At 36.3% G+C, this 26,689-nt stretch overlaps 1 protein-coding gene across 1 annotated transcript in view; it reads right to left on the minus strand.

Annotated features, from left to right (window-relative positions):
- Positions 1–26,689, minus strand: part of CDH10 (cadherin 10) — a 120,810-nt gene that overhangs the window by 54,609 nt on the left and 39,512 nt on the right. The window contains exon 2 of the mRNA XM_040977653.1: positions 14,864–15,220. Within this exon, the coding sequence (XP_040833587.1) occupies positions 14,864–15,094 (231 nt within the window). The 5' untranslated portion in view covers positions 15,095–15,220. The remainder of the gene's footprint in view (positions 1–14,863; positions 15,221–26,689) is intronic.

Below are 26,689 nucleotides of genomic sequence, written 5' to 3' on the forward strand. Positions count from 1 at the left end.
ATTGCCTTTGTGGACCATGCCCAGAGGTTAAAGCAAAAACAAGAGGTAAAGGATAAAATAAAGGAAAAGAAGTTTTCTAATATTGACTCTAGTCAACCTGAATCAGAATCTGTTGGCTTATTATTTCATTTTTAATTTGGAAGATACATGTTATGCTAGACCATGCAATAGTAAAAATGAAACAATATATTGATAAATTATAACTCATTAAAATATATTTGGAATTAATGAAAAATAATGAGTAGAGTAAGAATAATGAAACCAGAAAAAGTGGCAAAAGTGTTAAAAAACATGTTTCGAAGCTACACATGATTTTTATCTGACCATATGGAATGTAAATCCTGTGTCATTAATTGAACATATTTGTCTTTAGAGCTTTTCTGTAGAAAGTTTGAGTAAGAAAAATAGAAAAAAAAAGAAAAAAAAGAAAGTTTGAGTAAGCCAGGAGATATTACCTCCTTTTTCTGTATGCATAAGTGTATTTTTCCATTTTTGTTTTTATTTTATCAGCAATGTGATATGGAACTGCATGCTATTAATTATGAGTAAAATCTCACCCCACCCCACTAGCAGATTTTTTACTTTCACCCAAATTAAAACCAAAGAATTCAATGATGTGCTCATAACGATACTGATTATCAGCAGCAGAATATGAAGTTTAACATATCTCATTTAAAGTCCCATAGGAAGTAAAATCTATGACTGCTCACCCTCCCTGCATATTTCTGTTTTGTATTAAACCAACAGCCATTCGAAAGCCTAATTTTCTATTTCTTCTGCACGTATCATTGCAGTGAGCAATATAATATGGAAAGATGAAATGATCCGTGCCTAGAATCAAACAGGGCAAGAAAGCTTCCCCTCAGCACTCCGAGATCTATGCCTACAACCACAGGTAGGTAAAAAAGGGGGAAACACTGTTTTTTGAAAATATGTTTCAAATAAATATCTAGAGTGTGTTGGAAATGAAAACGCAAGATTTATTTTTCATTCAGCATTTGGCAGTACCAAGGAGACCCGGACACTCTTAACTTGAAGATCTAGAAAAGTCCATGAGCTGCACAGGAGTTGTGCTGTGTTTTGTATCCGTCCCAGTCTCGGGTGTGTGGTTCCTGGTTTAGGTTTAGATTAGGCAATTTGGGCAGGCTAATCAAAGAGATGCCCCTGTCTTTTTGCTGTGTGCCAACAAGCACACAGCTTTAACTGTTGCTTTACAGATTATGGTTTGATCGACTGATAAACTGTCTTCTTTGCCAAACTTTAAATATTCTGTTTGTTCTCTTCTGACCCAGTTCATACTACCGCACCTGGGTGTGGGGCTCAGGGGCAAAGGGGTTACTACGTCAACAAGATGGCGACTAACAGTCAAGGTCACTGGATCGGTTATATGTGGCGAGCATTTGGCGGCCAAGGACAGAGCCCTGGGCGTGAACCAGGGCAGGTGTCACAAAGAAAGACTGATTGGCCAGGCCCATTTCGCTCACTTACCCCTGGCCTATGGAAGGTGCCTTCCACAGTTGTATGGAAGACAATTGGCTGCTAGCTTCTCCTCTCCTGAAATTCCTAAAATTCCTGGCCCGAGGCTATCCTTTACTCTATATAAAGAGTCTGCACTTCCCAAAGAAATCGGAAATGCTGGACAGAATCCCTGCCTGTGTGTTTGTCTCTCCCGCACCGGGAGGCTGGGTGGTGGGCAGCAGACTCACCCCCTCCTGCAATGGGATACTAGAGGAATCTGGGAGGGAGACTCCGCACCTGGGAATGCAACAGATGTCCCAATTACCTGGGTTGTTGAGACTCATGTGGGAGACCAGGATGGAGTTTCTTAATCTTGGCATGGGCATGGACCAGCCCAGCCACTGCAGCATCTGGGGAGTGAACTAGCGCGCAGTAGATCTCTCTCTCTCTCTCTCTCTCTCTATCTATCTATCTATCTGTTCTCTCTCTGTGTGTCTTTACTACTGCCTTTCAGATCAATAAATGAGACAGATATCTCATGATCTATTCTACAGAAAAATATCGTTAACATTACTTGCCTTAGCTATGTTTGTTTTTATATTCTTAGTTTTTATTATAAACAACTTTAAGTAAGCCTTAAAGTGAGGTTGTAATCAAATGAATAAAAACATGCAATAGAAACCAGAGGGAAGAAGTTAATACATAGAATATATTACTTCCATTAAAAAATGAGCATAGAGAGCATAACTTCAGCTCGCATGAAATAAAATTCAACATTAAATGATCAAAATTAAAATGAACAATGAGCCAATGATCTGAATAGATATTTCTCAAAGACATGCAAATGACAAAAAACACAAAAATATACTCAACTTCGCTAGACACCAGCAGATCTGATCAAACTAAAACAAGGTATTGCTTACACCCGTCAGGAAGGTATGAGCAAAGCAGGAAAAATAAAACGAGGGTTGATGAAGATGAGGAGAATGTGGAATTTTTAAACATTGCTTGTGGCAAGGTAGACTGGTTTAACCAATGTGAAATCCACTATCATAGCTTCTCAAATATTAAATATAGAATTACAGTGTGATCCAACAATTCTATTCCTGGGAATACATACAAGAAAAATGAGTGCAAGGATTTGAGTAGAGGTTTTGAGCAGCATATTTGTTGTCTGCCCCAGTTAGAAACACAGTATTCAGTAGAGTCAACGGATTGGGGTAGTCGCAACACTGGTTGACAGAATAGAGAAGCAAAATGGGTTTTCTTTGTATACGGCAGAATATGCATTAGCCTTACAAAGGACTTCAGAAGACATGCCTCAACATTAAAAACTTAGAAGATATTCTAAATGAAAGAAACAACACAAAAAATGATAATATCATACAACTTCACTTGTCCGAGACACCCATACTAGGTCACGGAGAATAACATAATAACCATGAGGATCATTGAAGAGAGTTAAATAGAAAGTATTGCTTAAAGGGCATCGATGATGAGAATACGCTGAAATAGATAATGATGATGTTTGTGCAATGCTATCAAAATAATTAATATTAGTTAATTGTACACTTAAAATGACATCATTTTGTGAATAATTTGTGACAATAACTAATGAAAAAACTAGTAATTTTGTTATCCTGAAAATTCAAATTAATTTGATGTGGACTTCCTCTTACACAGTTCTGAAAGTAAAGCTATACATGCATGTGTCTGTAGAAGTGTATTTGGAAACTACATTGAATCCAGTTTTGGGTTATGAACACATTAACATGAGAATGCACTGTGCTAATTATCATTCATTTGTTGTGACCTTGAGAATTTAATGTGTAATTAAATGCCTTTAGAATTTCCATGCCATATTTTTATTTATTTATTTATTTTGGTGAAAAATGTTGGCCTACCTCAGAGCCTTTACTGAATTCCTAAAATATGGGTGCAGAATTTTGTTATTTAGATTCACTGTGCAATTTTCTGCCAATCAAATTTTCACTAAATTTAAGAGACTTACCCTACTTATTCCACATATTTACATTTTTTTCAAACATAGATTCTTTTGTGAGGGGACTCATTGCTGTTTATGTGCATACTTCTGTGAGCAAGCGTGTGCCCTCTGTGAGCGTTATTTTGGTTTGAAATCATTCTAATTTCCTGTTGTATCAATTTTATTATTCTCCTAGGGATGACTGATTTTAGATGCTTTTGCTGGACTTCAACACTGATACTGTTTTGCACTCGGCTTGGCTTTTACTGAAAACAGGCAGACACAGCCCACCGTGGTTTGTTCAGTCACCAACCTCAGTCCTGCCTTGGACCTGCTCATCTTCAGAAGCAGTCCTGTTCAGGCAAGGACCACTTCCACGTGCAGGGCCACCTCGGCCAGGTCACCGTGTCGGGGGTAACTCCCATGCAGGGTCTGATGGAAGTAGGTACGCGGCCATTTCCGGTTGGTGGAGGGTAGATCTGACAGGCAGTTGAAGGTGTGGCGACCTGGGCTCAGCCTGCCCAGGCTGCAGCTTCACCCTGCAGCTCTCTAGTCTGCCCCAGAGGATAAATCTCCCTCCCACAGATGTTTCCAGCAAGACCTCTCCCTTATTGTAGATTCGGAAAGTTGCTTCTGAGGAACACAAAACATACATTATTTTCCTTTTATCTGTCCACAGTAAATCATTTGTATTGGGAAAATAAAAATGGTCTCTGCAATTCTATGGACTCAGATCTCTAGATCCAAAAATTGTCTCTATAGAATATATACAAAATGTCTGCTTATCATTGTTTCCGGCTTCACATCTCCCATAGAATGTGCTTTGGCACCATTCACATCTTACCCCTCAGAAGTAATCACTTTCTGTGAATGATATGGAATTATTCTTTTTATTTCTTCTGAAGGCATTTATGGCCGGGCTAGACTAACTGTCATGTTCAGGGTGAACCATAGCCTCTGGCTTTCAAACCTGGTGGAATTATTACCTGTTTTAATAAGGACTTGTTCCCTAAGGCCTCTTTTAAAATCTTGATCTGAATACAAAAGAAGAATGGTATATCTTCACTCATTCTTCATGGAGAAGGAGCATGTTTCTTAAAATGGAGTTCTGTATCAGTAATGATCTATAATAAAAGCTGGAAGGAGAAGCCGTCCTCTGCTATTATGGAATCCATCACAGTCAACATTGGGTTGTCAGTGGAATGTATTTGGAATAAATACATTAATAATTGAAATGGGCTCAGTACGTTCTGTTTGTGTGCTTACGATGAGCCCTGAGGAACATAAAGGAATGATTTTTTAAGATATTGGGAAACATTTAAAGAAATAGGATTAAGAAAATAATAGGAAGAGTTTCAACTAAACTAAAAAGAAATTGATTAATGATAAAAGCCACACGGGTCAGCAGTGAGAAAACACCTCACTGGAAGGAGTAATTAAGCAGTTATGTGACAAGAAAATAAATTTGCTTGGAAGGCAGGAAAGCATTATTTTCAGTTTTGAGTCAGTGTCAGTGTAAGAACCACGAAACAATTCAAAAGGAATTCCATTTAGATTAGAATGAACCGTAGTGGCCAGCATCATGGCATGGCATGTTAAGCTGCTGTGTGCAACAGCAGTGATCCAAATGGACACTGCTTCCCTTCTGACCCTGCTCCATGCTAGTACGAACAGGAAAGCAGTGGAGATGTTTCAGGTACTTGGATCCCTGTCGCCCATATGGAACGCCCAGTGGAGTTCCACACTCCCAGCTTGTAGCCATTTGTGGAGGGAGACAGTGGATGGAAGATCTGTTGCTCTCCCTGTCTTTGCTTTTTTCTGTGCTTTCAAATTAATAAATGTTTCAGATGAGATAAGGATAGAAAGGCAAGAAAAGGAGGGTGTATCCTAAACATTTTATACTATGCCAGGAAACATACTTAATATAGCCCACTAATGATTATTTTTGATTCTAACAATTGTTCTGTGAATGAATGCCATGATGCAACAGTGAGCTACCACATTTTAACAGCTTACTGAAGGCATGATTTGTAGTTATTGCCCATTTATGCTGTGTAAATACCTCCCCATACCCCACTTAACATCCCTACCACAAACATGACATCAGTTGCCATGTAAAATCCTGAATAATTAACACTGAATTACTGCCAGTAGGTATTAGCAGAATTTTGTATATATTTACAATACCTACAATATAGATAGGTAATACATATTTGGAAACCAAGACAGGATTCTAAGTCATATTCACAGAAGGATGGAGTCAAGTTTGCATAAAATTAGTTTGGTTAAGAAATCCATACTTTTAAAAATCAATATTCAGGAAACAGAAAAAGATGGCAAAAGCAATGACCAACTTGTTAGGGTCAACATCTGATACTCACAGAGTGCAAGGATTCTTGTCCTGGCTCCACTCTAAATTCTAGCTCCTGCAATCCATACCCAAGAGGCAACTTATTTGGGAGACAAGATGGAATTTCAGCTTCCTGCCTTTGGCCTGGCCCAGCAGCAATGGTGGGAATTACAGGAGTAAACCAGTAGGTAGAGACAAAGCTTGCTCTCTCTCTCTCTGCCTCTCCTGCGGATGTATCTAACTTTCTGTTCCCCTCTCTACCTACTTGTCACTCTGCCTTTCAAATAAATCAATAAATATTTGTAAAATTATATGTATTACTAGCTCAAATGAACTGATAGAGGTATTGCTATATACACACAATGAAATAGTGATCAACTACTAAGAAACAAAACAAGGCAAACAAAAAATCTGTCATTTTCAGCCAAATTGAAGGCACTGGAGACTATAATGTCAAACAGTCACACACAGAAATATAAATGTCAGAGATTCTTACATTTTGGATTTTTAAGAAATTCTTGATTTGTGACTGACAGGTGTCTCAGCAGTCTAATCTCCACTTGCACCATCACCAGTATATATACAGGTCAGGCTTTGTCCTGGCTGCTTGTCCAGGCTTTGTCCTTCCAACGCAGCTCCCTGCTGCTGGACTGGGAGTGCAGCAAAAGGTGGGTCAAGTCCTTGGACCCCTGCACCGATGTGGGACTTCAGGAAAAGCTCCTGGTCCTTGCCTTCAGATCAGCTCAGGTTGGCCACTGCAGCCATTTGGGGACTGAAGCCACAAATGGAATATCTCTCTATGGCTCCTTCTGTGTGTGAGACTCCACTTTTCATCTAAAAATAGGTAAGTTTTTAAAAACCCTGAGTATGCACACAGTATTGTAGCAACTTGGCAGGGTGGGGGAAGAGGGGGACACAAACGTAGATTGTCCTTTGATTACTCTCTCTATATATGTTGAAATGTCACAGTGCAGCCCATAAACATATTGTTATTTACTAACCAAATTATATTCAAGTAAAATATCATGATTTGATAGTGGACTGAAACGTCTTTTCCAATTAACACACTACCAGAATGTATCAATTCCTGCCCTGAATTAATGAAATAGTTAAAGCCAATGTGCAGCAATAAAAGGCAGCTTTTGGAACAGTACTGAAAACTAACTGAGGCGCACTTGCTCTGCACTAAGCATGAATGTCGGACCAGAATACTTAAGACTTATGATAGAGTCGGTTAAGCTGTTGCGTGGGAAGGGCACATCCCATCTCAGAGCACCAGTATAAGTTCTGGCTGTTCATTTCCAATCGAGCTCTCTGCTGCAGGCAGTGGAAGGAAGATGACCTAAGGACTTGGGGATGGAATCCCAGGCTCCAAGCTTCAGCCTGTCCCAGGGCTGACTGTGGCAGCCATTTAGGGAGTAAATTAGTAGATAGAATCTCTCTCTCTCTCTCTCTCTCTCTCTCTCTCTCTCTCTCTCCTCCCCATTTCCCCCTCCATTTCTCTCTCACACAATTTAATAAAGCATTAAAAAAAAACTTCACTTAGTTAAAAAATTGGTAGATAGATGAAAGAAAGAATAGGAATTAAAAGCAGATGTTTCAAAAATTAAAATAACATTCATTACACAAGAACATTCATTGCTCAAGAATCTCCATAGACTGTATAGAAGTGAAATTAATCAAATTTAAGGATGTTTTTCGGGTAAACTTCTCAGTCATTCAGGCCAATTGGAGATAATGCAGTAAACTGTTCCTTCAAAATGGCTGCAGCTTCCTATCTGAAATTTAAATTTCTCATGGATTGTTTTGCCTTAATGTGGACAGAATGGTCATTTGACTTTATTCATAGGTCCTTGAAATTGAGCTCTTGCCAAAACACAATTTTTGAAGGGCAAAACTGCATCTAAATTGCCACACAGTTTCCTCAGCACTATTGCTTTGTTTCAGCTTATATTTAATAAATGTCAATAAATCAGTTTACTAAAATTAAGACACGAAGCAAAGACACATTTCTCCCTAACCATCAAGGGAGATGAAACAGCAGTTTAAATTTTCTACAATAAAGCTGTGATATCATTAGAGCTGTAGCAAATTCTGTCAAACCTTAATAAGAAAATGTGGTAATAATATCCTATTTTGTATGATTACTATAGGCTTGTTATTCAATCCTGTAGAAATAAAGAAAAATGAATTTCAGAGGGTGACATCTTGTATGAAAATGAGTGATTTTTTTTTATAAAGACAAATATCTCAAACAAAATATGAGCAAATTGGAGACAATAATACAAGCACATTCTATCGTTGTTGTGTTTCTGGATCGTCAAGTTTAGTTCAAACGATAAAAGGTAATCTCGCTCAGATTGATTTAGTGAAAGAAAAAAACAGCAGCTCAATAGATATGCAAATGCTTCTGAAAATTTTGATCTTTATGAGCAAAAGCACACAAGATACTAGGATTGAAGGTTGATGTTGATTTCTTTTTTGATAAAGCTATGTTTAAAGACAGCCTGAAGAAACTTCATAAATAATGTTATAAATCAAGAACAAAGCCAGGTGCTTCATTAATTGTGACAAGAGATTTTTTGGGGGAGGGATATATGGATAGAAGTATATGGCAACTCTTTGAATCATTACATCACATATTTTGTTCTGTAAACTGAGAGATAGTCTATTTTAAAATCTGATTATTTTTATTTTTGATGATTTTTGCATAGTTGATTAGGGTGCAAAGGGCTACAGGAACGTGAGTGAGACAATTTTTTCCACATTCTCTGTTTTTCTTCCTGTATCTGGGGGTAGAGGGGGAGATACAGGCAGAAGGCACACCCAGTTTCCCAACCGCCTCCATACCCTGGGATGGAGGACAGCCACCTAACACCATCACAGGGTCCCTGCTGAGGGGTATGCTCTGAGGGTCCTGCTCAAGAGGTTTTGACAGTTCAAAATTTAAGCAAGGAAAAAGTAAAAATTCTCCCTTATTTTGTATTAAATATTTTAAGGACTTCTGTATCATTGTTAAAAGAGAAGTGTGAATAATATTATTTCTCTTATTCTCTCTTACACTGCTACCTGCCAGGCACAGTGCTACTGCATACAGAAGAACCCCTTCCTTCCAAAAAATTCTCTGAGTGTGTGGGCACAAGCTTTACCCGGTTCCCCTCTTTGCATTCCCTTTTAAAACCACTGCAATGCAACTCTGGATTTACCATATCATTGACATTTTGAATGTTAGATTTACCTATAATCTCCATGAAACTAAATGCAACAGCCCATCAATACTCCCATCACACTCAGTGGCAGTTTTAATATAGCTGCTACACTCCCTTCTCTACACATTCATGTAATCTTTCTTCTAACACATTCCAGGTTCTCAGGTTTCCCCTGAAGTTTATTGGATGTTCTGTTTGGATGCTGTTTTTTCTGCTTTCTCTATCCCTCCCGCTTCTCCATCACACATATGTCTATGTGAGATGAGCCATGAAAGCAGACCCGGTTCATGTTTTCTTGTTATAGTCACTCACTCTGTTGATATCATCTGCCATGTTATGTAGGACTGATTGTGGGATCAGGTGCCCCATCAGTCCTTCATCCACACTCGCCTCTTTGCTTCCCTCAAGCAGGATCCCCACAGCTGACATTGTAACAGTAGTTATCTTGTCTTCCTGCAGAGTATTTCCCTCATCATTGCTTCTTTGTCTCCTTCACTTCCTTTAAGTCATTTGCTCAAGCAACATTTGCTTCTTGCAGAATCCTTGATCACTACAACCTGTTCTACGCCAACCTCAATAGTCCTTCCATGGTTTTGTTCTTACTTTCTGACATCATGTATGACTTTCTAATACACTAAAAGAATAACGTATTGTAAATATGTTTAAAACTATGAATTTCAAGAGGATTGAACATGTTATTAATTATTAAGAGATGTGACACGCGACCTAGAGTGATCCTGAAATCATCATGTCCAACTTGTACCACAACCTTGAGAATGAATCAATTCAGGAGGAAGAACAGACAACGAAAACTGACATTACTCTTAGTAAACTGAGTAAAGATAAACCAGGACAAAGTTTCCAAAGAACATCAAATCACAAACACAAGGATTAAAAATATGTAAAAAAGTTAATTTTTTCCATGGTGACATAAAATAATGGGAACTCACAAAATGTTGGCAATCCCTTGAAAACTTGAACCTACATATACACTAGCTTCAGGTATAGTTTGTACATTAGCATAGTTATTCCAAACTAAATAATTATGACCTAAATTTATGAAAATAAGAATGGATTTACAAATTAGTTATAGAATCTTTGACAATCATGGAAAAGCTATTGAGGAGGTGACATCACATATCCATTGTTGAAAAAGTTTGAAAATAAATTCGAGCATTCATATAAAGAGATATCTGCATAACACCATTTGGGACTATAAAGACAGAATAACATTAAATGAATATTTATAGTTATAAGATGCAAATGTGAGTAAAACTTTAGAATCTTATTCTTGAATAAACACACAGACATATAATATATATTGAAACAAACATTCCAAAATGAAGTTTATTTTCAAATCTAGCTAGGGAAAACGATTGTTTTTATTAATAGATACAGAAGGGAATTCTTAGGGCCACAAAGATTTGACCTCATCAATAGGTAGTTTATTGCTGTGACTGAAGAGCATATATGAGGATATTATGAAATTCTCAAAGAAATTATATTAAGGACAAGTTTATTTAGATGTGAACAGTTTTGAATTTCATGCACATTTTCATGATATTTATTTCCTCAGTGAACTTTTTGAAGACCTCTTATATATATAAGGATTTTTAAATTTTTGGCAACAACCATATTTTTTAAAGATGCGTGATGGATTTTTAAATGAAGAATGACAGAAAGAGTCACACATAAAGACACACACGCACATACACACAATCTTTCATCCATTAGTTCACGCCTTGTGTATTGTCTACTATTGAGGCTAAAGTCTCAGATTACATCCTTTACATCCTCGTCATGTGTTTTCTCCTAAGACTTTTTTTTAGCTAAACCAGCCATTTATCCATGTCATGGCTGAAATTGATAGAATTTAAAAAAAAATCACTGGATGTCAGTACCTGCCACTGTATCCCTAAAAACAGGTTTATACCTGCTGAGCAAATTCATGCATTTTTGTTGTTGTTGATTTATTTTGTTTTCAGCATAATCTGTGTCATATTTCATTAATAAAAAAAGTAACCAGTGCGATTTTAATTGCAAGATAAGTCACAATCTAGTTATTGCCTTTCCCGGGGGAAATCAGCTTTTGGAGATCGTCGATAGCGTAGAGCTTTTTCTCTTCCCTTTTGAGACCTATTTCACCCTTAAGAAGCAGCGGGGAATGTCAGGGAAGCTTTTCTTTCTGTCTTAGTTCTAATTCTTCCTGTTACAGCTTATAGCTATTTTGGCTGTGTTGTGTCTGTATTATTTAGGGCGAAAGAAACACAATGCACATGGTTGTGACAGTATATCCGGGTTATGGAATCTGAGGTTATTTAGACTCCTTGTTTTGCCTTTTAATTTGGAGTCTGCTGTACCTGAGTTAAAAAAAAAATTCCCATAACTTCCTGTTTCTTTTATTTTTTCTCCCTCTGTTAAAGGGAGAGGATTTGTGAGCAGAGAAAGAGTATTTTCACCACCATATGTTTAATGCCAGAGGAATACTGAGAAGGAGGACTGAGTAACGTAACAGAGGACATCAGCAGGAGGAAAGCAAACACTACTGGAAACTTTGAAAGTAAGGATTATGATCAGAATTGAGAGCAGGCTTAGAGGGAACAGTCTATGAGCCTGCTTAGGAAAGGGCAACAAACTGGCAAATGATGGAGGTTTAGAAGAAAATTTCTCAGTCTCATCAATACATATATTGACAACTTCAACATCACATGGTATTCTTATATATTTCCATATATTATACATTATATATGATGTGATACAATATAATATCTTCTAATATATGCATATATTATATGCATTTTTTAGGAATTGTAAAAAACTTAAAAAAATTATCTATTAATTAGCAGAATGCTAGACTTACGACTGCTTGTGAAGAACTATACTACTGTAAAAGTATAGGCGGAATCCGAGCCGGGGTAGGGGGCAGGGGGACATTTGGGGAAGGAGTTAGAGAAATCCCAGGCCTATGCAACTGTATCATATAATAATGATAATAATAATAACGATATATTTATTTGAAACTCAAAGTTACATAGAAGGAGAGAGAGAATGAGAATCTTCCATCCACGTTCCCTCCGCAGATGGCTGCAATGGCTGAGGCTGAGCAGTTCAGTTCCCATAGAGGACACTGGCACTGTAGCCACAGTATGCCCAATTATTGTAGGATTCTTAACAACATTACTTGTAAGCACACATTAGACCAGCATTAAAAATCTACAGTTCAGAGTCAGAGACTGAGAACTGAAGTATTTAAAAGCCGAGTGACTATAGAAAGCTTATGCCAACACAAGTACTCGTTCTGGACCAAATGCTCCTTCTAAACTAACTAAATAATCCATTTGGAGGCAGGAAGGATCTTTCCATTGAAGGCTCAAGATGGAAGATGAGGGTTATCTTGTGTTGTGCATTTTCAGTAAACGAAACCAGGGTGAACTGTAAGGAATAACGTGACCCCCTTGAGAAGAGAATTTCAAGTAATTTCACTAGTTAGAACTATGAATACTAACAAAATTCTGAACCTGTTAAAGTGGAAAGCTACCACTGTTGTTTTAGCGCACTGCAAACATACTAGGGGAAAAGGATATGAATTTAAGGAATAATTGAGTACACGTTGTTTTTTCAAGAATGTTAAGCAACTGAGAACTTAACAATAACCATGAAAATTTATTTAACATTTTATATACCAAATGTATTCAGCATTTAGAGAAGAATATCAATGAGATACTATTAGTTTAAAATGGCTTAGAGACCTATCTCCTACCACTTCTTTGAATGCCTTATGCTTTTTTATTATTTCAAGAATTTGTAGTTAGTTAACCTATTAAAGATTCATGTGTAATATTTTACTTCCTACAGTGAACTGTTTTTTCCATACTGACTCAGAATGAGATTTGTTGCTGCTATTTACATTGCTATTTTTTTTTCTGGTGTTTGGGGATTTTCTCAGATTCTGAATAAAATCTATTTTGGCATGATTTGTACCACTTGAGACTAATTACCATATAAAACCAAGAACATCCCTGAATAGCAAAAAGTAGATTCAAGTGTGTACTCTTTAATGCCAATATTTATTTTAGCCCTGAAAATACATAAGACAAGAAATTTGAAATGATCTACTCAGGGAAGCTGAACAAGACAACAGAAATCACACATGCTTGGAAATTACGCGTAAGAAGATGTTAAACCAACCCGAAACTAAAGTTTATAGCTGCAACATGCCTCAATATTAAACTGCGAAAAACTGTAAATGTTTATAAAAAGTTGTAATATGAATGCAACAGTTCATAACTACATTTCTTCAAGTTCAACCCTGGAAACCTTTTCCTTGGAAGGTGAAAAAAATCTATTTTAGGTAGGAAATTTCTATATATTTGTGTTTTGATAAACTTCTAAAATTTCTGTGGAAAAGAAATTATTTAAAGGTCAGTGCCATGATTAGCTTAATGACCCAGGGTGGTCAGCCTCTCCCTGTACCCATGCATCCCCCCAGCACCTATTGCTGCCATTTCCCAAATCCTCTAGTGATGGGCAACAAAGGGTGGCAGTGTCCAGGGAAATGTTCCAGCTCAATTTACCTGCACTTACTGAATTCTCATTGAGGACTAACTGAAAGAAACTAGATGCACACAAAGCATAGGAACAAAGGACATTCTTTATGGCTTCTGTGGCCCTGATTTCCATCAGTCTTCTGTGACTGGTTCCGCTAACCATCACGATCCGCTTTCTCCCTGTGTTCTTCCAAGTTCTGTTAGTGACACCTGTGCTCGGTCTAGTGCTTTGTGTTGTCTGTTAAAAGATTGCTTTGTTGGCTTTTCTTTTAATGACACTTTTTATCAAGTTGTCAGGTTTTCTCTTTTTAAAAAAGACCAAAATAATCAGAAAAAGACTAGACACCAAAGATATTTAAATAAATGGAAATGAAGTATTTCAAAATGTTTTCTTATGGAATAAACATTTTAGCTATAATGGAGCAAAATGAAAGCTCAGCTTCTGTCATCTGGCTTTTACCAGTTAGTCTCACTTGCTTTTCGTTTATAAATTTACTCATTGTGTCTTCAGAAAATCACGCAAATATTTGGAATAATTTTAATTATAAACAAGCTGTACTTTTTGTCCTACGGTCATATTTTAATGACATTTGATTTCTCATTCTGCCTGTGGAAGATTAGTTGTTAAGATTTATCTGTGATTAGAAAGGCAGAATCAGAGAGGAGAGAAATCTCCCCAGTCATTGGTTCCCTTCTCAAATGACCACGACAGATGGGGTGGGGTCTGGGCAAAGCAAGGAGTCGGAAGCCAGAAATTCCATCTGATTCTGCTATGTAGCAGACTGGAACTTCATCGATTGCACTTGATCGCCAACTTTCCAGGCACATTATTCGGGATCTGGATCAGAAACAGAGTAGCCAGGACTTGAACCAGCACTCCCATTGTGGATGGGGGTGTACCGAGCTGGTGGTCTAGAATGTTGTACCACATGCCTACACCCAAGATTAACTTTTTAAATAATCCTTTTTTCTATGCTAAAGCCAGTAGCAATGTGCATGTGCATCTCAAAACAGCAACAATATGAGTGTATATAATTCAAATACTATAGTTATAATAACAATATTGACAATGTTCTACCACTTTGAATCATAAATTCTGAAATTACATTTGTCACCTCTTTATCTCATGACTTGTTCACAGAACTGATTCTAAATAGTGAATTCTTAAATTTATTCTCATTTCTCAGTTTATCCAAATGAAATGTGTTTCATAAATAATAATGTCTTTCAGAGATTTCAAGAATAAACTTAAGATCACCATGACGATGAACTTCAAACTTCCTTTGTATATATTTGCCATTTCAATAATACTTACCTTGCCTACATATTGATAATCGGATCCCGTATATTCCTCCAGTAAGAAAAACTGATTCCACATCCAACCACGTTTTTGACGGTGCAGGATTTTGCCATCACCCCTTGAAATACGTGCATCTACAACTCTTTGCTGTGGCACAGGAGTCCTTCTGAATGTTATCTCTGGAGAACATAAATGTGGCAGGCATCCCCACAGTAGAAACAGTAGCAAAAATTGATATATTGTCATAGTTCGCTTCTTGACAAATCCCAAAGTGGATGAAGAAAAAGCACTTCTAACTTACTGGATTGAATTTCACTTTGTTTCAACTGGTTTCCAACATTTCATTGATGATTTTTTTCATGCTTCCAAAAGCTTCAAACAAACAAATAAAAAGAATTCAGTTGGTGATATTGTGAATGCTGTTTATTACTTTAAGTGGAAAGTAATTTACTAGTATTAGCAAACAAAATATTTGTTTTCTTCCTCTTTCACAATATAACGATCTTGTAGAAACGCGACTTTACCACTGATGTCTGCAACATAAGATAGCAGAATTGTAGATATTTTAAAGATAATTTATAAGGCACAGAGTATCCCCTTTTTTTTGCCATTCAGGTCTTATAGTTCCTTGTAACATGGCCACATATCCCATTTAAATTAACTAGAGAAATCATGCATTCTGTTTCTCAATGTAATGATGTTTATGTTTGTTTAAGGAATGATTCAGCTGAAAATCTCTTAGTTTAGTCTGTGGAACACCACCGCCGAAGGCAGAAAACACTCTTCACTACAACAGTGAGCCTAGTCCAGTAGGATGATGTGTTTTGGTGCCCGTTATGCTTTGACACATCAACACAATATGTGCCTTGTAACTGATCCTGCAGCCATTGACCTGTTCTGGAACACCGCAACGCCCCAGCCTCATCCAATCGACAGCTACCACTGTTTCCTGAACAAAATGTGCAAGTAATTCCACTAAAGAATATGTCAGATCATCCCATTCCATTGTCTTCTGCTCTGGCCTTGAGATTTCATTGTTGACACTGACATCCAGTCCCCTGCTTATAGTCAGGACCAGCAGCGCTGGCTACGGGGTCCTTTGTGCTTTGTGCTGCAGCGGTATTCTTTCCATGCTTTCCTCACCCACAATCTTCCCACTTGTTCCCTTGGCCTGGTGCCATTTTCATTCTCTAAAACGATCTGCTAGCTAGACCCTCTACAGTAGATCCATACATACATTTCAGTAAATGTAAGTATTTTAATTTGCTCATACCCCATCTCCCTGCTATAATATCAAGCGACAGGAAAATTTTGCCTTTTCGCTTACAACTATAATCAATAGTCTACAGTTGGCCATTGCATATGTTACAAAAGTACTTTTAATAACTGTGAAATAATGGAATTAAAAGAAGGATTTACTTTGGTGCAAAACATTGAAATCTTTGTATGACACTTTTTTTTTCCAAATACATATTTTTCTTGAATTTTTGGGATACCTTTATTAAACATACATTTCAAAAATCTTGCAGTAAAATACGTTCACAAATACCAAACTGGCAGCTCGAATGAATGAATGAACAAATGATGGGTTGATACAACCACTCAACAGCTATTACATCTGAATTGTTATCATCATACATGAATGGAAATGCATAATCTAAAATAAAAATGACTACATTGTTTTCCTTTTATTATAGTTAGCGTAGTACTTTATCTAAAACAGTTTTAAAGATTATTTTTCTTTGTTCCAGGATGTGACAAATATTTGTTATTAAAAGTGGTTTGAGGACCACAAAGATTGAGTTCCAGTTTTTTTATATGTATGTACAGCAATGTGCCATAAGTACCCTGGCATTTGCTCTTACGCTTTCATCCACAATTACTCGACAGCAATCTGTTTACTCCTTCTTTTAGTATTAGGAAGATTTAAAGGTTAAGGTAAATATGCTTTATAGACAATTAGCACCGAACATTACTTCCCTTTATTGTATTGAATGACAGCAAATCAATCCAAATCAGATGAAGATGCACAACAGACAGATGTAAACTCCATTAAATCGTGCCATGTAATACTCTACCACATGAATTTAGCAATGACCTCAGGCCTAAAATAGTCTTAGATCATAGAGTACTGATTTTACAAAAATTCAAATTGATTGGATTTTGAGTGGTATGAACAGACAAGGTCTCCTGGACTGGCATAGTGGCACAGTGGATTAAGCCACTGCCTGAAATGTCAAAATAAAATATGGAAATGTCAGTTTGAGACCTGGGTGTTCTGGTTCCAAACCAGTGCCCTGCTAAATATCAGGAGAGGCTGTGAAAGATGGGCTAATTACCTGAGTCCTGGAGCCGCCTGTGGGGAAATCAAACTCTCTCTCTCTCTCTCTCTCTCTTCCTCTCTCTCTCTCTCTCTTCTCTCTCTCTCTCCTTGACCCCTTAAATAATATTTGTTTGTTTGTTTTGTTTTTAACATATTGCTCAGGAATTTACGTTGTCCCTTAGGGTCAAGGTGAATTTAACTGTGGTTTCCTTTACAAAAGCTTCAGTCATCCTCATTTCATGACTGTTTCCTTTTTCATTAAAAGCAAGAACATTACAGCACCTATAGTCTGTGCTGGCGATAACTTCAATATAATTATAACTAAGTTAGCAGTGTTCAAAAGATGAGTCACCAATACTGTGGAACAAAAGAAGTGAGGCTGCCTCTGCAAAAGTTGCCATTGAGTAACTGAAGTTCCCCCTAAAGCTTGGGGTGGATGTTTCACAATTCTTGTTTCAGTGATTTAGTGAGAACAGTCATTAGCACCATACATTAGTTAAATCTGATTTAAAACAACAAACTATGCTTTACATAAAAGGTATTTAACAAAACTACCAATGGCAGGTGTAAATAAAATTAAGAAATTATAGGAAGTCGAACAAATTCCGAAGTATTATCGTAAATTGCGTGAGTAGTCATTTTTGTAATAATTTAATTCAAACTAGAAAACATCTTTAATATTCTCCTTTAAACAAGTATACATTCCACCAGTCAGTAAATATATTCCATTTTGTTCTTTATATAGTGCTCATCTCTTTCATCTTCATCTTTGGTACATCATTAAACTGCTTCAAATGATCATCATTTCACACAAAAGCTTGCAATATCAACTAACACATTTTCATAGCCTTAATCTTTCTTATTTAAAATGTACCCTACAGGGTGTTAGCTAAATTAATTTTCCTAAACCCACTTCACCTAGACTGAAATCAATTACATTCTGAACATGCCTTCTACTAGGAAGATGAAATCTGAACTTCATATTTCATTCCAGTATTTGAAACCATACATCTATTTTAAATTGATTTCACATATTTTCTAATTTTTGTTTCAACTTCTTATGTTCACATCTCTATGTGTATAAACTACTTCACTAATAAAGTATAATTCAACAGCATGTTGGATTTCTTCAGATGTTCTTAAATTATGTAATTGATACGCTTATGAAAGAGCCATTCTGAAGAGGTGGATTATTTATTATGAAAACAAAAACTAAACTATAGATTGTGATTTTCATAAAGAAATCATTATGTGTGTTTGAGATTGCAAATTCACATAAGTGAAAGGATTCAAGTGCATGCTACCAAAGCATGTGAGATGAACATTTATCACGTGAATTGAAAATACTAAAAACAAAATTCCATGATGTAGTTTTCACTTGACAAATTTGGTTTTTAAGAAATAATTCCCAAATCTCATCTCTTTATTTTAATTTCAAACATAATTTACTTCACATATTTTGTCACAGTTGACGAATTACTAAGCCATCTTTTAACTTTCAGAATTCTCATGCTACCTTTAGATCAGTCTGTCCCAATTTTAATGCACATTGTAGAATCCCTGTAACCACTCTGCTGGTCTGGCCAGGGGAGAAAAATTCTGCCCTTCTGAAAAGCAATTGAAACACAGGCTTGGAACAGATATAGTACTGCCTCACAACACTGGAAAAGTTAGAACATGGTTTCTAATTATTCTGGATAGCTCTGCCTTTTTTTTTTCTTAACCAAAGAAAATCTTGTATTCAAAGTGATACAAAAGACATCAGTTTTTCTCTTTATCATGCTACCTTGCATGTACACTTTGAAGCATTTTCCTTTATTTAATCTCATTTTATTTTCACAATTGCAGGGTTTCTCTATAACCTATTAATTTTATTTTATAGGCAGCCAAGAATAGCAGATCACACAATATAATGTAATAGGAATTTCATCACATCTCAACTACTAATTAAAGCTTCACACATCACAGTTGATGAATTGAGTAACTATCCATTCCAAGCTAATAAAAATAATTAGTCATTCTTCAGTCAGTTGATTATGTTGATCTGGAGATTAATATGCCAGTGTTTTTTTAAATTATCATTTCTAACAGTCATGGAAAATGCAAAAGAGTTTTGAGACCAAATTTATAGCCTAAAGGGAGAACAGTTTTCATAATTTTAGTTTCATATAACCAATATATTTTAATGAAATTTCAACATGGAGAAATAAAGTGATACTATTCAGGTATTTTTATGTAACATAAGCCAATGAAACTATATAGTTTCTTTGCATTCAGATGCTTCAAATTCATGAGATAACTGGATCAAAGCATTACACTAAAGACTGAAATGATAAGAAATTGTATGCTTGACCATATTTTCAGAACTTTATTACAATACTCACTGTACACTAGTGTTTTAGAAAATACATAATTCTACATTGAATATTTATTATTTTATTTGCACTATTTGTTTTTGAATTTCTATTAAGACAGAAATTTTAAAATGCAGCATTTATATCCTGCATGCAATTTTACCAACATAATTAAGCATACAGTGCTAAATACTTTTGCAATAAATGGGCTATTGTTTATTCTAAAAATTTGAGTAAGAAATAAATGTGTCATTTTCCATAAAAAATAAACAAAAATATATCAAGCACCACTTAAATCATTGTATACTTATATTTACTTGTATTTAACATGAAAAACTCACATAAAACATTAATCAAACAAGTTATCAATATACCACTGTTGAGTGAAATATTTAGCATAAGGTTTGCTTGTCTCAGATAAGTTATTGGACATTGCTAGGGTTGTTACAAATGCAGAAATAATTTGAAGAAGCTCTGGATCTTGTTATTCTTCTCAGATGAAAACTCCCCTTCAAGCAAAACCGTTTGAAATTAATTTTAGTCTCCAGGAATGTGACCTGCACACAAACTGGTAAAGTTCTTTTCCAGTTTTAGCACACAGTGATGTCCTTACATGAGAATTTGCAGAGAGACATAACGCAAAGAAATGTAAATCGATGGATAGATAAAGCATATGGCAGGAGTAAAGAAATACTTTGGTTAATGAGGTACAAACTTGGTGTGGCCATTATCTCTGAGATGCCTGCAAATAGGCTGAAGAACAGCATCAAAGAGTTATTGCTACTCTCTCAACAACCTTTCTAACTCAGCAGCAAATGTGACAGTCCCAGATGCAACCTTACCCACAACCAACTTAGCAATGTCAGTACAGCTGTGTGACTGCACCTGCTTCTTCCTGGAAGTCTCATTTCACTGTAACAAGGATTTATTTCATTAGGTGGAAATTGGTGGGAGGAATGCTCTCAGGGTAACTTAAAGATGTTCAGATAGAGGCCAGCTGGTGCCCCATTTCCTTTCATCCAGGACTTGAACTGCTTGTGTAATACAAAGAGAAAATAGATGAGAGCAAGATTTGGGAATGTTTTTGGAATTTTCACCTGAGTTATTTTTTTCCTCATTTAATGCATGCTTAAGAAAAATGAGAAAAAGCTGAAAGGAATCATCTATTAGAGATAATTTGCCACTGAAATCATTTATGTGAAAGCTTTCTGTGCAGATATTTTAGTGTGTAGAAAAAAAACCCAGTTTATTCTATTCTACTATCTTTGTATGTACAACATTCCCTAAACTGAGATTAAATGTATTGTGAAGTGATTTGTCATTACATATGAATGTTTAAAAAAAATTGACATTGGTTTGCAAATTCATCCAAAGATATAAATGCAAGGAGATATAAAATTGGACGGTGAAAATCTACTTAATACAGTACAGGAAGTTGGACTAGTGATAAACAGCAAGTGGGGGCATTGGCATCTGTTATCACAGTGCGTGGGTGTGAGTCCTGCTTCTGCTACTAGTTTGATCTTTCTGTACACTCTGGGAGGCAGTAGGTAATGGGCCAATAAGCACATTCCTGCTGCACATGCAAGAGACCTGAGCTGAGTCTCTAGAACCCAAACAGGCTCCTTTCAGTACCAGCTATAAGGAGAATTTGGAGAATGTTACAGTAGTTTAAAACTCTGTTTCTCTCTCTCTCCACTCCCTCTCTCCCTTTTCCTGTTATACCCTCTCCATTTGAAAAAAAAAAACTGCCAAAACACAATTACACATTACAGTTGCATGCATGAAGATAAGCTCAGTAATCGTGTGCTGTATCTTCATAGGATCTCTTTGTGAGACAACCAGGCAAAAGGAAAAGAGGCATAAAAATATCAGCACTAAGTTCCAATTTGAATTAGATTTCAATATTTTCACAATACTAAGATTTCACTGTAGATAGCCTATCTTATCTACATGAAAACCCATCATAGAGAAAATAATTTTGTATTTATTTGCTTATATAATCAAAATAAAAGTTGGAATAATATTATGCTTTTTGCAATTTCACTTCCTTGGGAGTAGAAAAGGGATAGAAATCATTTATGAGCAGATAATAGCACAAAATAAAAAGTGGATTGTCCTTAGTGTTGAGTATTCTATGTGTGTGTACACGCACGTGGTTCCCACCAAATGTGGGGGTTGTTACAACACAATGAGATACAGTTATGTTCTGTGACTTGCAATGTAATCAGAAAAGAATGTGCCAATTGCAGGAAGATGGGGAAGAGTATATGTATTATAACTGCATTTCATTTATGTGACAACCTTGAAGTAACTAAATTCAAAACTAAATTTAGGTACAGGCGTTTTACAATGTGTGGGGTTAAAATTAGATGATGCTTCAGCCACAATTTTCCCTGCCTTGGCCATGACACTGTAATATTCTTGGGTCTTGGAAATTTTGCCTTAATGAGCTCTTTCCTCTATATATGAAAGTATGAAAGAGAGAATGGGTGGAATAGATGGAAAGAAAGAAGGAAAAAAGGAAAGGGAAGGAAGGAAGGAAGAGAGGAAGGAGGGAAGGAATGAAGGAAGGAAGGAGTGAAGGAAGGAAGGAAGGGGGAGAGGAAACTAGGAAAAATATTTTACAGTTGCATGCATTTAAAAAACACATAGCGGAATTATAAACTCAAATACATCTCTTATCAAAAACCACATCATTTTCTTTGATTCTAAAACAGATAATAATATTAGTGGGTCTCTACACGTATAACAACATTCAGATTTGTGTGATCACTATAATAAATGGAGAAGTTACTTGACACAGACCTTAAGAGTAAATATATCTGACACAAATGGAAACCCTTTGAAGGGTAATACTATGTGATTTTTCAGTCTCAAACTCTTAGTGTCACAGCCAGAATTAACTTGGATGACCATATTCTCCTTGATATGTTCTGAAATCTACATAAGTTAGTAATGAATGGATGCTATCATGATTAAAATCTACACTTTAATGTTCTTATCCAGGAAACATCCCTGCAAGTCTTCAGTTTGATGAGCAAAAAGAACAAAGACTCATGAGGAATGACAGTTCTTATGTCACAATACTGTACGAAGTATAGACAAAAATGTGTAATACATACAGTAAGATTCTGGGTAAAAGATTTCACAAAATTCTTTCAAAGTTTCCACATCTATAATCCACAGATTGAATCTTATCTGAAACATATTATATATTTGTTGTTTGAATCCCCTTGAGAACAAATGGTCAATATTTTTTCTTCTTAAAGAATGTGTCAGTGGAGAGAAGTTTGAATGAGTAAAGAGTTTTTGAATTTTTTTTTTTAAAGTACAGAAACTGCTGGTTCCCGACTTCATTAAATTCAAACCGTGATCCTGAATTGACTACTGACAAACTCCTGCTATCCTTCTGGAATTCCAATTGAAATAAAGCTTCAACTGCTTCATTTCACAATCACTCACCTCAACCTAGTGCAATTTGTACATGTACGTCTGGAAATTTTTATATCACATACACCAATGTGCAAAATGTAATTATATTATTTTAGGCATCAGAAAATGTCAGTTTATAAATCTATTGTACAGAAATATTTCACACTTGAATATAATGTAACGCCAAACATATTGTTGCAGCAAAAACCAACACTTATTGAAGACAATGGAATTTGGGAGATTTTGTGCACACCCGTGATTACCTACAGGACCTACATTGAGTCTCAACTGCTGTGGAACTGGAGTCATCATTTCAGTAGGAATTGAGTGGGTTGCAATTTGTACCAGAGACATAGCAGTATAGCTACACTCTGGACTATCAAACCATAATCTGCAAAGTGTCATTCCTTTAGTTTCCGGCAGAGCGTTTCTCAGCATGTACTAACTCATTTGGATGGCTGATATACATTGTATGGGGGCTAGCTCTGTTATGTTTAAGTAATGCCTTCCAAATTTTCATAATACAGGGGACTTCGTGCTTCATCTATTCCCCTAAATAGACACTCTGCAAATTGGGGATATGTTGTTGCTGGTGTGTGTGTGTGTGTGTGTGTGTGTGTGTGTGTGCGAGAGAGAGAGAGATGATTTTTAATGCACTGAGTTAGTCAATGGAAAACTCCCCTCTTGAGTTCCTTTTGTCATTCTCTCGACTCACATCACAACCTGGGGATATAAAGTAATGTATTCTGTGAGATAGAGAAGCTGAAGAGAGAAACAGAAAAAAAAATTGTAAGTTTACCTAGATTGAATTTTTCACGTTCACTCTCCCATAAATCAAGTATGGAATGAAAATGAGACATCAAAGGGAAACATGTACCTCAAGGCCCACTTTTAAATAATGAAGGCCTCCTGTATTAATTTAATATTACTTGCAATGCATTCTGTAATTATGTATAGTCACCTTTTAAAATATATCGTGTTGATTAATGTCTTGCTGAATCTTGTGTTATAGAAGGTTCATCTGATAATAATACTGTAAAAACTAGATGATATCATTTTTTTTTCAAATAGAGGAAAAGGATAGAATGACTTTTGGGGGAAATGAAACATCTGTGGAATGAAAAACAGAAATCACAGTGTGATCAGGAAGCACAGGACCCCACTTGACCAAGGGGTCAGATCCTGCTTTGCTCAGCTTCAGTTGTAAAGAGCACTTAATTCAATTGTCACATTTTATCTTTGGATTCCAACACAAAGCAAGCAGAATCACTCACCTTTTTTTCCTATTTCACAAAACACATCCAAGCACATCTTATAAAGGCAATAACCTTGACCTCAATGCAATAAAATATAATTAAAGGAAAGATGAGGTTGACATTGTAGCATTATTGATAAAACTACCAGCTGTGACAGCAGCATTCCATGTAAGCAGAAATTCAATTCCCAGGAACTCCACTTCCCCTGATCCTTCTCCCTGTTGGTGTGGCTGGAAGAGCAGTGAAGGTTTCCTAAGAGCTTGGGTCCCTACCACACACAGAAGACCACAATGGCATTCCAGGTGCCTAAGCTTGGGCTAGCACAGGATCAATTGCTGTGCCATTTTGGGAGTGACCAGCAGAATCGAGGAGAACAAAGTGTCCTTTTAAAATAGTGGTTACAATGCTCATGTTCCACATTAGAGTTCTTCCGTTAGATTTTTGGCTCCAGTTCTTTGCCATTGCAGATTGTTGCAGGCAGTGGTGATGGCTCAAGTAAATGGATCCCTGCTCTCAGTGGAGATCTGGACTGAGTTCCCTGCTCCTGCTCTCAGCCCCAGCCATGTCCAAACCATAGTGGACATTTGGGGAGTGAATCAGTAGATTGGAGCTCACCCTCTTCCTCTCTACCTAAGGAAATATTTTAATTCTAAAGTTAAATCTCAGTAGCTTAAAACAATCTAATCAAAAATAGTCAAAAAATTTCAAAAGACATTTAATAAAAGAAGAGTCATGATAATTGCATAATGAGCTCAATGTCATTTTCATTGTGAAATGATAATTTGAACAATACAATTATAATGGTCATTTTTCTGTCCAATTTTTATACATAATTGTTGTGTATATTCCTATTGAATTGAGGTCTTTTCACTTTTTACTGGTTAAACTTATTATTTAATGAAGCAGTAACCTTTTTGTCATAATTTAAATTTAGAATATGTTATCTCAAAGACTAATAAAGAAAAGGAGGGGGAGAAAGGGTGTATCATTATGTTAGAATTGTATCTATGAACTATACAGAGTCTATTAAAATTAATTTAAAAATTTAAAACACTATGTATATCCCCATACTAAATGAAAATAGCTACAATGCCATTTTCAGAAGGCATAATTAAGCATCCCGAGTAGAACCACTGAAATCATTATACTTTCCTAGTGTGATGCAAAATGTCATAGTATCTTTAAGAAAACATCACCTGCTGAGGTAGCTAGTGGCTAAAGTCCTTGCCTTACAAGCACCAGTGTGGGGAGCCATGCAGTTGGGTCGGATGGCATGGGTCTGTGATGAACACTGCTCCTGGGTTAGCAAAGCTATGAGGAGTTTCCAGCTGTGTGGCAAGGCCTGGCAGAAGTCTCTGGTCACTTCATTGCTGCCTCACCCCATTGTATGGACACTCAGTCACCTCTTTGATGTTTCATAGAATTCTCCTGAGGGTGTTGTTGTCTTTCCACAAATGTGAAATGATTACCGTAACTGGTATAACTCCTCAAACTGATCAGTCATGTTATGATAAAAACATCTTTAGCAACACAAGGGAATGACACACAGCTAAAAGCATACAATAGTACAATTGAGCCCACAATATCCCCAAACATTCTGTTATGTGCTCAACTTTGTCCTGAAGCTTGTCCTAATATAAGTAATGCTTTCCTTAACAAATGGCTTGATAATATGTTGGAACAGATGGCAATCATGGAGGTACAAAGAGTTTGTTTACCATGTACCTTGAACTGTTACAACACATGAAATGATGCATTTTGGTTTTTCACCACGGAAAGCAGAAAGTATATGGGGCATCTTCTAAAGGGAGACAAATGTGAACTCCCCAAAAATGTCATAAAATTTCTACCTTATATTGGCACTCACATTTAGGGAAAGAAAATAGTATATAAAGATAAAAGGAAATTTCTTGTAAAGGCCCTCTGTTTGTAGATTGGCTGAATTGCCCTGATCCCTTTTACTGCCCTTTAACAAAGAACAAAAAACAATTGGATTAGCACTAGGTGAAGTTGGTGGTGATTAATGCATGATCGATGATAAGATTTAATAAAGAATCCATGTTATATGCTTTCATAAATTCCTTTCATTTATGATCTTCTCTTTTAACTCTGTACTAGTGACATTTTCAGCAATATTAGTTAGTTTGTGCTTAGTGAAAATTGATTTTGAATATAAGTAAATCACTTGTCACTATGTAACTGCATGTGCTGCCAACTGTGGAGTTTCTGGCTTCATCCAGGTCAGTGCAGGTTTGAATGAATAATAGCTTGCTGAAAATATTTTCTCTGAAGTAAAATAATAATAATGCTTTTTAGAATTGATTTTGTAATCATTCTTTTATAATAAGGTAAAAATGAAACAATCGGATGTTGTGCAAAAGCTTGTGATCATTTGTGTATAAATAAAGAAGGCAACTTGTCTGAGTTGTCCGTTATGAGCATCATGCCATAGTGGTCCACGTCCTGTCTCTTC

This window comes from Ochotona curzoniae, unplaced genomic scaffold, assembly GCF_017591425.1.
Source record: "Ochotona curzoniae isolate NIBS_2020 unplaced genomic scaffold, NIBS_Ocur_1.0 contig_2754, whole genome shotgun sequence".
NCBI classification, from domain to species: Eukaryota; Metazoa; Chordata; class Mammalia; order Lagomorpha; family Ochotonidae; genus Ochotona; species Ochotona curzoniae.